This window comes from Sapajus apella, unplaced genomic scaffold (assembly GCF_009761245.1).
Source record: "Sapajus apella isolate SASKATOON/1434 unplaced genomic scaffold, GSC_monkey_1.0 scaffold89, whole genome shotgun sequence".
NCBI classification, from domain to species: Eukaryota; Metazoa; Chordata; class Mammalia; order Primates; family Cebidae; genus Sapajus; species Sapajus apella.
The window spans coordinates 3,290,831-3,303,767 of record NW_022437029.1 but is presented as its reverse complement, the minus strand read 5'-3'; the positions used below and the strand labels follow the sequence as shown (position 1 = coordinate 3,303,767).

Sequence of the window (12,937 nt, the reverse complement as noted above, 5' to 3'; positions counted from 1 at the left end):
CTTGTGTCATATTGCTAAATATCTGATAGAAAATATTAACTCTTTGACAATATTGCCTGTTAATGGAAGGCTAATACTCTCTAATTTACAGGTACCAATGTAGGAATTAGGGAAGTCAAATGACTGCTAATGGTTTCTGTACTAATGAGTATAAGCTGATTTTAATGAAGTAAATAGATGTTGATGTTCTAAGAATTTAGAACATCATTGGTGGTTTGCTCCTGTTGTAGTTTTTGGATTAAAGCAAAGACTTTTTTTGTAATGTAGATAACCAGCGTTATTCTTACAAGGCTTAGGACTTTCACTTTGTAAATAATCTTTTTTTTTTTTTGGTGTATTTGCTACTAAATATAATTGAATGCTTGCTCTGTTGTACTGAGTTCTTTGCTAGAAACTGGTCAGAAACACGTAAATGAGAGGCAGCACATCCACTGAAAAATATACCAATACAAGCAAATGGTACCCATGAACATTTTCTCATTGTCTTTTTTTCAGAGCAGTGTAAAATGTATTAATACAGTAAAATCATTGTAAAAAATAGGCCAGGCATAGTGGCTCACGCCTGTAATCCCAGCACTTTGGGAGTCCGAGGCAGGTGGATGACCTGAGGTCAGGAGTTTGAGACCAGCCTGGCCAACATGGTGAAATGCCATCTCTACTAAAAATACAAAAATTAGGGTGTGGCGATGCATGCCTGTAATCCCAGCTACTCGGGAGGCTGAGGCAGGAGAACCACTTGAAACAGGGAGGTGGAGGCTGCAGTGAGCTGAGATGGCACCACTGTGCTCCAGCCTGGGTGACAGAGCAAGACTCCATCTCAAAAAAAATAAAGGTTCACGTGTTAGTGGGGAATGGGGAGAAACTACTCATTGGGTACAGGGTTTTACTTTAAAACAGTGGAAATATTTCAGAACCATATAGAGGTGATTATGGTTTACAACACTGCGGATGTACTAAATGCCCCTGAATTGCTTGCTTTCAAATGGTAGAATTTATGTTATTTGAATTTTGCCTCAATAATTTTTTTAAAGTTATTGTAGTCTGTGGTTTGCCCCTCTTCGTATATTGATTTAGCTTTGTATTATATATAATTGGGAGGTATCTGAGAAGTCTAGCTCAGTCCCTTTCAGGTCTTTTTTTTGTAACTTTCAGTAAAACTCTGAAGTTTTTTCTTTTCTTTTCATTTTTCTTGTTTGTTGTTGTTGTTGTTGTTTTTGAGACGGAGTCTTACTCTGTCATCCAGGCCGGAGTGCAGTGGAACGATCTCGGTTCACTGCAACCTCCCCTCCCGGGTCCAAGATATTCTCCTGCCTCAGCCTCCAGAGAAGCTGGAACTACAGGCGTGCACCACCACGCCTAGCTAACTCTGAAGTTTTAAAAACAAATCTCAAACATTTCTTGTTGAGGTTATCCTTATTTATTTTTCTTAAATTGTGAATGGGATTTTTTTCATATTTTTAAATTGTTTATTACTGCTACACAGGAGAGCTATTGATATTTGACTTTAGTTTGTATTCAACTAATATAATTATTAATCTGATCTTAAAATAACTGTGGAGTATTTTCAGTTTTTCTAGGTTTACAATAAAAACTCTGCAGGTTGATATGAATACAGTTTACTTATTTTCCCTTGGTGATACAATACTTTAAAAGAACACTAAAGTTGAGTATTAAAGCTGAACTTTTGTATCCTTTGTCTGTTAGGAAAAATAGGGATGGATTAAATACTTCTAACTATTGTAATTCTATTTCTCCTCCTTTTTCCTAGCATATCTTATTTTGATGCTCTGTTAAAGCTCTGGCTGTTTGCATATTTTTCCTCTGCATTTTCCTCATCTATGTATGCAGATGATGGTGGAGACAGCAGGATCAGAGGAGGACCAGGGGCAGCTGGGCTTCTAGCTTGGGGAGTGGGAGCAGAGTGAAGCCTGCAGCAGGGGACTGCACAGGTTTAGGTGTGAGACAGGCTGAATTTGAGAGAGAACTGGCTGTCTGCCTCTGTTCACAAATGACCCTGTCCTTAAAGGTAAGGCAGGAGGCATAATTGCAGGGATGGGCTTCCCATGGAATTACGATGGTCCCTGCATTTAAGCTCAGATCCTCACCAATGCTTTTGTGGCACTGACAGCATACCTAATTTTTTATGTCAGTTTTTTTTTTAAATAAATCAAGAATAGATTGTTTTAAAAACTAGTTCTGCAGGAGCCTTTAAGAGTGTATATGAGATACATAATTTCTAAATGCTTGAGGGTATTTTGAGTGCTTGCAGTTAAACAAAGGCATTGCGACTTGAAAGTAGTAGTATTTTAGAATGCAAATTCTACCTGAAATGTGTCTGATAAAGAGTTAAACTATTTTCAAAAATGAAGGGCGTGTGCATCTCATCTCTGCAATGAAATGCCATTTCTTTCCCACTGATTTGATCACACTCTTTCTCCTTAAGCCCTACTTCTTCCTCTGTTCTGTGCTTGGCATGGTAATTACAGACTTCCGCCATCAGGGATGGGATGCTCCTGGCTATTCCCCGAGCTATACTTACCCACAGCGTAGTTCTTTACATTTCCTGGCAGTGTGTGGCATGTACATTTAAGTGGTAGGATTTAAGGAAATCACATGATAGGCAGCGCTGTAGAGGAGGAGAATCAGCTGGGGTTGCTAGCTTTTAATTGAAGTTTAGCTGGAGGTTCAATGAGGTGAGACTGTTATGACAGATTTCAAAACGTAATGGTAGGAAAATGAGGTGGGTTCATCAAAGTCAGAGTAAATACGGAGCAACAGCTCAGCAACTCAGCATGAAACAACAGCTACAAACCCTCAAAAAACACAGAGTAATTAAAATATGCATTGTGCAGCCCTCCTTCTCAGTGGGTACCTTTCCAAGGAAAGCAGTTACTTTATTGTGAAAAATATAAACACGAATTTGGAGATGTAAATTACATGCATATTTTAATCTTGTTCATAAACATGGAAAGTTTTCAAAATGTAAATACAATCAAACTAAGCACACAACTGCAGCTGAAACCAGATTTGAGAAAGACTTCAAGAAGGTAAAAGATCCCCCAGATCCCCCAACCCCAAACCTATCTACCTACCTACGCTTTTCTGTATATTTGGAAAAGATAAGGTGGAATTCCATCCTCCTACTTCTAAGGACACAAACCCTTATTCCTTATTTTTTAATGTCACAGAAGGGGTAGTAGATTTGACCTTGTCTCTCTACTTCCCCTCTCTTCTCTTCTGCCTTTGGTCTACATGTGTGGTGTTGGAGATTAGCTAGTGAGAGGCAATGATCAAGTGCTGAGGAATTTGTCACGTGGAAAGGAGGAAATTTACCGCAATACTATCTGCATTCTTTCATTTCCATACTATGGGCATGCAAGTTACCTCAACATGAGCCAGCTCTAGATATTGAGCTGAGGGAGGCAGCATGAGATAGTAGAGAACTCACTGAGCTGCTGTTGAAATGTGAGTAGATTCTGCCTCAACTGCACTTTGCTGGCAGAATGATTTTTGGACAGAGCCCTTCACTTCTCTGAGGCTCAGTGTCTCCATCTGTTAAAAGTCATTGACACCATCCTGGTCAACATGGTGAAACCCTGTCTCTACTAAAAATACAAAAAATTAGCTGGGCATGGTGGTGCGTGCCTGTAATCCCAGCTACTCAGGAGGCTGAGGCAGGAGAATTACCTGAACCCAGGAGGTGGAGGTTGCGGTGAGCCGAGATCGCGCCATTGCACTCCAGCCTGGGTAACATGAGTGAAACTCCGTCTCAAAAAAAAAAAAAAAAAAAAAAAAGTCATTGACTTGGCCTGAAAAGAGCTCCAAGGTTCTTTCCCATTCAGATTTTCTACAATACCGTGCCCCATGGATTTACTCTAATCTAAATGGGGTCCTGGAGATTCAAACCCATGTGGTACCCTTCTTGAGTCCCCAGAACGTTTCTCAGTGTTCTGAAAAGACTCAAGAGGTGCCTCTGCCAAAGACTGTCCATATTGTAATTTAAGGCCAGGACTTTCTGAGACTGTTGTTAGAGGTCCCTCATTCTGGCTTTACTTCTACCACCTCCTTAGCTTTACAAATGGTCTTCCTCATAAGGAATGTCTGTCCAGACCATCCAGGCTTTTGTGGTTGGAGCTGCCATAAAGATGACTTAGTGTAAAGATCCTACATATGTGTCTCCAGTGATGGGAGAAGTATCTAATAGGGCATCTATCCTGCATTTCTCTCTCACTGCATTTCCTTATCAGATTAGGACAGTTGAAATTTATAGGATTATAGGGGAGATAGTTATAAAAGCAACCTGTCATTTATATAAACGACATCAAAAGAAATTAAAGTGTGATATTCAAGGAAGCTTAGCTTTAAGGAATCAAACCCAAAGTTTACTTCGAAGAGTCTTTTTAGTATGCTGTTATTTCTGGGTGATTCCACCAGGAGAACATGAGGTCAAGTTTTTCTTGATTGTTTTACGGTAAAAAATAAAGCACATTGAGAATCAGCATTTGCCCTGCCAGCAGGTTACACAGTAGGAAATGGTTGGGACTTAGAAGTAGGGTAAGAGATGTGATTAATGCTTGTAGGTTTGACAGTACATTTTCCAATTCAGACCACTCATTCCCACCATGAACGCCAAAGGAAATCCTTCCAAGTCACCATCAAGCCCTGGCCCGACTGAGACTTTCCTATACAGGTATTGATCGACTTATGACCTATGCAACTTACGACCATTCGACTTTACGACCACAATGACTAGCCACGACTGCTCTGCACCTGGCAGCGCAAACGTTGCCCAGCTGGGCGTACGACAGTGCGGTCCAGCTTCCGGCAGCACTACCATCTCCACGTGCATATAGCCTACTCAACTTACAACCAAATCGTGTTATGACCGGTCTGTCGGAACCAGTCGTGGTCGTAAGTCGAGCACTAACTGTATAACCTTTGTGATGGTTGCCTCAGGCTTCCCTAGAAAAGGAGCAGGTTCCAAAAGAGCTCTCTGATCCAGTTTTATTAGAGTGTCAGAATGGTGACATTTCCAGAACAGTTCCAGGGTAAGGAATTTGGGATGGGAGTGAAAGTTTGTAATAAGTGTGTGGTCAACTCAAGCTTTTGGGAAAATAGAAGGAAGGATGAGTATAGGAAAGGGTGTGAAGTATTAGTAAAAGCATTGGTGTCATGATATTGAACACTATTTTTCTTGGCTTACAAGGACAGATATACATATTCTCTTCATGCACTGCTAGTAACAGTAGCTGTGCCTTGCACATTTTGTTGATTTTTTAATGATGTGAGTAGAATGAAGCAAAAAGGTAACATTCCGTTTTAATGAAAATTCACCAAATAATTAACAAGAAAATAAACTTCACCTAAAAGTTCCCAGACTATTGTATCAAAGACCTATACAAAAGAGCTAAAACTGTCTAAAACTCTTGAAAGAAAACAAACGTAATGGTAAATTTTCATGGCTTGAATTTAGCAATGGTTTCTTAGGTATGACACTCAAAAGCCTGAACAGCAGAAGAAAAAAAACCAGACAAATTGGACTTCATCAAAATTAAAGTTTTGTACATCCAGGAACACTACCAAGAGAGTGAAAAAACAACCAATAGAATGGAAGAAAATATTTGTAAATCATATACTGTACCTGCTAAGGATCTAATATCCAAAATATACAAAAAACCCCTACAACAAAACAATAAAAACACAACCCAATTAAAACATGGGCAAAATACTTGAACAAACTTTTCTCCAAGGAAGATAAACAAATGTTCAGTAAACACAAGATGCTCAGCATCATTAGTCATTAAGAAATGCAGATCAAAACCACAATGAGATATCATTTCATATCCACTAGGATAGCTATTATAAAGTAGAATAAAATAGCAAGTATTGGTCAAAATGTGGAGAAATTAGAATCCTCATACATTGATGGTGGGAATATGAAATGGTACAGCCACTGTGGAAAACAATTTGACTGTTCCTCCAAAAGTTAAAACAGGCCAGGCACAGTGGCTCACACCTGTAATTCCAGCCCTTTGGGAGGTTGAGGCGAGTGGATCACCTGAGGTCAGGAGTTCAAGACCAGCCTGGCCAACATGGTGAAACCCTATCTCTACTAAAAATACAAAAATTAGCTGGGCATGGTGGCAGGCACCTGATTACAATCCCAGCTATTCAGGAGGCGGAGGCAGGAGAATTGCTTGAACCCACGAGGTAGAGGCTGCAGTGAACTGAGATCGTGCCATTGCACTCCAGCCTGGGTGACAAGAGTGAAACTCTGTCTCAAAAAAAAAAAAAAGTTAAAGCAGAGAGTTGCCATATGGTAACTCTATGTGACCTTGGGCGAGTCATGTAAACTTTCTGGGCTTCAGGTGGGAGACTTCAGTAAATTCCCTAATTCTGGGTAGGACAAGGTCTCAGTCATGTGTGGGACCTTTTCAAGCCTCACTTATCTTCCTTCACCCTAGCCCTTTACTTGAGTAAAGGATAAAGTGTTTCAAAGAAAATGCTCTACCCTAGGACAAGGAATGAGCTGGCAGACACAGGGCATGGAGAGTGTAATGGCACGGTCACTGGGAGCCTTCGTAATATTTTTAAAGTTCTAGTGCTGATTCTGATGAGCCTCATGCCACTCAGAACTGCAGGAAGTAAACTCCTTCATTTCTTCATACACCTAACACCAGCCAATTGTTATTGCGTATGCCCCATGTTGTGTGGAGCACAGTGCTGGAAGACAGGGAGCCCCAAAACCCAGGGATCTGATGTTTTAGAGGGACAAGAGATTATTGGAGACTTCATTATTGAATTGCAGTTGTGGCGAGGGCTCTGAAGAAGTAGAGGCTGCTATGGGCAAGCACTCCAGGGTCAGGGGTGGCTGCTCTGAGGAAGCCGTGGATAAGCTGCTGTCCAAAGGATGACTTAACTAGGAATTAACTAGGAAATTAGTTACCAGGAAAGGTGAAGATAGCATTCCTGGCAAGAGAGAACAGTGAGGAGGAAGGGAGAGTGGGCTTGGAGAAGAGCCTCATTCCGGGATGTCACCGTGACATCTATTTTCAGGTTGACATCCTTGAATTGTAGGACCAAGAGAGGTGATCTTCCTGAGACCACACGTAGGTACTTTCACCACCATACACTGCTTCTGTGTCCCCACAAACCCACATCCAGCACTCTTGGCTGGGTAGCCAGCAGGAACCACTCAGTATCTCTGGAACTTGAAATGCTCCCCAGAGTCAGCTGTGACCTGAAGCCACTCACCTCGGAGTGTCTTCACATCTGCCCAGCTCAAGGCAGCGTGAGTGGCAGAACAAGTGACTCGAGCATGACGCCCCACACGCCAGGCCAGCATCCAGAGGATGTTTCTCTTTTTGGTCTTTCAGTTTACCCCCCATCAAACCAGTAAACCTAGGCTCTGAGGACAGTGGAACTACCAGACATTTACCTGAGCCGTAGCAACCATTGTGGTACTTGGTAGGCCCGTGGCATGTATTTGGTGGGTAAATTGGATCCACTATTGTAGCAGAGGCCACGGTTTCCACACATTAATGGCACCCAACGTGGGTGGAGCTCATACCGGCCGGTCACATTTTGTACACTTAATGTGGGCTGGTTGGAGAGGCCACAGTTGAGCCTCTGGGGTGCATGTGTGGTGCTCCAGCTGGGGATGGGGGAGCGGCAGCCACAGTGAGACCTGGCTGTTAGGGAAAGGAGCCTGTCCGTCAATCCCAGCAGGCATCTCCTCAACCTATAACTCAATTAATATTTTTTTATTTGGACACTAATTTGGAAGCTTGCATGCCTTCTCTGTGATCATCAATCTATTCCATCAGGCTTAATTTTTTTTTCCTTTGCTTTCAGGAGAGTAGATCTGGAGAAAACAACAGCTGTGTTGAAGAAATAATCCGGGTAAGATTATTCTTTAAACAGTCTTATAAATCTGTGGGACATAGACTCCAAATAAAAAGGAAACCTGTGGCTCCATGATAAAGGAGCCTATAGTTTTGTTGTCTGATGTTTACCTTTTCTGAGATTAGTCACATGAGTTTTTGAAACAGCACTTCTTTTAGTAATCTAGGAGCTGTACCCCTTCTGGACACCCCTGCACAGGCTGAGGTGACACCCTATTAAAGCAATCAGCTGGAAGACATTAGAACAGAATTTAGATGAAAAATATGCTGGTGCTCACATTTAGATGCCCCATTTATCACCCTGCTATTTAAAAGCACCCTTTAATAGTCTGCACTTTTTTTGAGTCAGGCCAGGGTTGCCTGGTTATTTTTCCTGTAAACTTAATTGGAATCAGAAGCACTTGACAAAGAGGTAATGCTCAGGATCTGGAACTGCGTTTCCCTATTGTTTCACGTTATTTTCCCTGTCACCCTCTGTGTTTACTGTGGGTTCCCTCCCTGAACCAGTTTCGTGCCCAGAATGACTTAGATTGGGCTGTTGCGAACATCAGTGTTTTCTCAAATGTTCAGACATATGATCAGGATTTCGTCATCAACCCATATTTTTTCTTCACTCATAGTTTTTCAGGGGAGTTACCTAATAATTTACAGTTCTCAAAAAGCTGATATTACACTGGGCAAAACACCAAGACAAATTAGGCCAGATGGTACAGAATTTCACTGTAAAAAAAAAAATTAATATGGTCTTTTCTTTCGGACATCCTACACACTTCTTTTTTAATTGCTAGTAAACTACAGTAATATAATTACGTGGGTTAAAATTTTACATTAACTATTTTAAAAAGCAGGATGTTTTTCTTTCTGGAAAGCATTATTTCATAAATAAATCTAAGTCTCAAGTTGAACCAGAATAACTAATTGAGGTGAGATTTGTTGTATTCATAATGATTTTTTTTCTGGCAGAGATTTATAGAGAAAACAACTGTCAAAACAGGCAGCTTCATTTCTGGCATTTAAGTATATGTTAAATAAAATACATAGTTACTTTGTATCCATATTGTCTCTCTTCTGGGGCTTTGTTTCTGATTAAAGAACAGTCAAAGTGAGATGCTGATGTAACTTTCCTGTTTTTCTCTTTCAACATACTTTCATGGAGTTCACATATTCCTTTTTTTTTTTTTTTGAGGTGGAGTCTTGCTCTGTTGCCAGGCTGGAGTGCAGTGGTATAATCTCGGTTTACTGCAACCTCTGACCCCCTGGTTGAAGTGATTCTTCTGCCCCAGCCTCCTGAGAAGCTGGGATTACAGGAACATGCCACCACGCCCAGCTAATTTTTATATATTTTTAGTAGAGACAGAGTTTCACTATGTTGGCCAGGATGGTCTCGATCTCCTGACCTTGTGATCTGCCTGCCTCGGCCTCCCAAAGTGCTGGGATTACAGGCATGAGCCACCGCGCCTGACCCACATATTCCATTTTTAAGCCATCTTCCTTTAATCGGTTGTGGTGTTTATGTCTGCAAAAGGGCAGTACCAAAACACACCAATCCCCTCTTTGGTTTCCCAAAGTAGAAAAATTCTAACTTCTTATTCTCTCTTGGCCCTTCTTGAGGATATGGGAGAAATCCATCCTTTGACCTTCCTAGTCTATTCTCCAAACAGGGCTTGAAGTTTGAATAAAGACTTGAGTGATTCACGTACCGAAAGGATAGAGTTTAGGTAAAGCAAAATTCAATTCGAATAAAACAGTGCCACAATCAAGAATTCGTACAGCTTTATAATTATTGTTTTCTAAGGAGAACTGATGAGAACCTCATGCCCCCTTCACTGCAGTCCTTCCCTCCCACCCACCACCAGTGCCCCAGCTGTGCCACGACCCTCTTCAGATGAGGCCTGAAACAGAGGGAGAACGTGGACCCACCAGCTCACTAATTTGTGTCCCTATGCAAGGCTGAAGTCTGCACGTGTGTGCAAGAGTGCAGTAGAGATGGTGGCTGGATCAGGAGGCAGCCGAGCTCCGAATTCTACTCTTCCTAACCCATGAACAGCAGTCAGGAGGGGAGGGGGATTGATGAGGAGGAAACAGAGATGGTGGTGGCACCAGTGGCATCCAGTTGAGCTGGAGCCTTTACTCTCTCTCTCCACTTGTCAGGCAAAGTGTGAGTAATAGTAGTTGGTATTTGGGAGCTCCTAGGGGATCATGTTAGTATTCCCAGTGTTTCCTGACACAGTCATTCTCCAAAATCACCTACCCCTCTTACCCTCCAAGCACAAGCACAGGACTCCTTCTCAGTTACCGCCCATGGTATATGTTGTGTATCTGCCACACACCAGCCTTCCTCTGAGACTGTGGCCTCAAGGACAGAGAAAGCCAGAGTGGTTGATGAGTAGATAAAGCTAAGCAGGAGAGGCAAAAAGAGCCAGGTCATAGATCCTATACGACGCAGATCAGCTGAGCATTTGAGCAGAGTGATATGATGACATTAGCAGTTTAAATGCACCACTCTGGCTGCTATGGAGAGGGGATCCACTGGGAAAAGGAGAAGCAAGAGGGAGTGGAAGGCTATTGCGGGAATCCAGACAAGAGATGGTTGGTGGCGTGCTTACGGCCCTGGGAAACATTAGGGGAGATCTTAGTTCGTGGGGAGGGAGGAAATCGTAATTTCATTTTTAGACATGGTGGGTTGGATGTGCGTTTAGAACATTCAACTAAACATGGAGAACACAGAATAACATATTGGAGGTCAGGAGGTCAGAGCAGAGTTCTGAGGTGTTAGACCAACATTTTGGATTAATTAGTATGTCATTGCTAATAACACCATAGAAATGGGTAAATTTTTCTGGAGAGAGACTAGAGACCGACGAACAGTGAAAATCTGAATTGTGACTTTTAGAGACTCAGGGAAGGAACAGTCGCTGGGAAATGGAAGTGAGAGAGAGTGACCAGAAAAGTAGAGGGAAAATTATGATAGCGAAAAGTCATGGAATCCAAGGAATGAGATTCAAACTCAGTGGTGTTGAGAGTTTCTGAGAGGACAAGAAAGATGAGGATCTAAAACCACCCAATGGATCAGACCACAGAAACGTTGCTGGGGACTTTTGCAAGTGCTGTTTCCATGGAGTGGAGGGGGCAGAAGCCAAACTAGAGAAAACAGAAAATGTAGTCAGTGAGTTTAGAGACTTCTTGGGAGGAAAGGTTTTCACTTCCCTTCCTCTACCTTTCCAATTGCAATACATCCCACATATAATAGCAACCACTAAGTGATGAAGAGCTGACGTTTGCTTAGCATTCATTGTGTTTGAGGCACAGTTCTAAGCTGTGATTTAACCATGGCAGCTGCCTCAGGAGGTAGGCATTGGTAACATTCCCATTTCACAGATGAGGAAATGGGTGAGGAGAAGTTAAATACAATTTGCCCAAGGTCACACACCTAGCAAGTAGTATAGCTGGGATTCTAATGAAGACGCCTTACAGGGTAACCTATCTCTTAACTACTATGCTGACTTATTAGATGAAGAAGTCCCCCTGGCTTATTAATGAAACTACTCAGGCAATTTGTTGTGAATGGGAGTTTTCTCATTTCTATCTGTTTATGATTCAGAAGTGCCAGATCATGCATTTATGCAGTTAAATTCAGAGGTTTTATAGCCTGTGTTATCAACCTTATCTTGAGCTTCTTCCTCTTTCCTCCTTATTTTTGCTGAGGTGACTGTTTTCAAGTCATTTGAATATTACATTGTGTTCTAACGTATAATTATTTTTTATTCTTACTCAGAGAGTTTTAATCCTGGGACCCAATAAATCTGTGTGTTATTGCAAAATTCTCTTCACTGAGGGAGAAATTAGAATGGAGTTCTGTGAGGATGGGTGATCAGGGCTAGAAGCCTTCATGGCTGACATATGTTTGTAACAGGCAGTTTTCTAAGTTACACTCTATTTCATTCTTAAAGGTTCCAGTGCTATAATACTCAGGTGCTTTTCATAGCATTATCCATTAACGTAGAATGGCATTAACATTTGTTCAGCAAATAAAATTCGTTTACAACTTAATGGGTGGGGGTGCAGGGCTGGAATCTGGGATGTACAGGTTTTGTGCAAGACAGCTTTAGACGGCATTTGTTGAAGGCACTCATATCAGAGTGCCTTTGTAATAAGAGACCAGTGTTTGAGATTCTGGTTTGGACTTAAGGAATTAATTTAGAGACAATTTCAGTGCAACATCTGAGTAGATTACTTTCTTGGCTTTCATCATCTTTAGCCACTAATTTCAGTGTGCTGTAAAATATCCTTAGTGAATATTTACATAGAGTTGCATTTCTGTTTATCTGAAGGGGGTTAGTGGTGCTTGTTTAAATTTTGGAGACCTTAGCCAGTTTCCTGACATTATAGTGGAACAAACTTCAGGCAAATAAAGGGAACTCATTTTTTCCTTAGTTTCCCAGAAACTCAGGAGTAGCCTGGATGGATGATTTCCAGTTGTTGTCCTGGGAGATTTGTGAGTTGAGGGCACTGATCTGGGAAATGCACATTAACATGGCCCCTCGCATGTGCAGACCTCGGATGGGGGGACAAGAGAAGCCTTGTGCTCAAAAATATCAATCAAATGAAAACATACTCGCCATTCAATGCCTGCCGGAAGGTAGACAACAAAGAGATGACTTGTTTTCAGTGACCTATTTGGGTCATTTGCAGAGCCGAACCTAGGTCAAATCTTCCGTGCTTCAGAGCAGGCAGGCTTTTTTTCTAGCTCATAGTGTTTCCTTTTTAAGTTATTTCATTTGTTTCCAACAGCAAAGATTTCATTAGTGATGAAATGAAGCCCACTAATGGCAAAATCAATCCAGGTGTAACTGTAAAGGTGCCCCCATTAATACATCCCATTACTTCCATTACTTGCTGTAGTAAAATAAACTCAAAACAAAACTCAGCTTGATGGAAGTCTAGAGAAATTCACTGAGCAAAACTTTTAATAAGACTAGCCAAGATAAATTAGTTTACTTGTTAGTGCTATGTTTTCTTTTTGCATTTAATCA

The 12,937-nt window shown here is 41.5% G+C and overlaps 1 protein-coding gene across 6 annotated transcripts in view; it reads left to right on the top strand.

The window, feature by feature from the left end:
• AFF3 (AF4/FMR2 family member 3) overlaps positions 1–12,937 on the top strand; it is a 618,932-nt gene that overhangs the window by 303,445 nt on the left and 302,550 nt on the right. For all 6 annotated transcript variants that reach the window (XM_032255274.1, XM_032255272.1, XM_032255273.1 and 3 more), the window contains one exon: positions 7,855–7,902. In XM_032255274.1, coding sequence (XP_032111165.1) covers positions 7,855–7,902 — 48 coding nt within the window. The remainder of the gene's footprint in view (positions 1–7,854; positions 7,903–12,937) is intronic.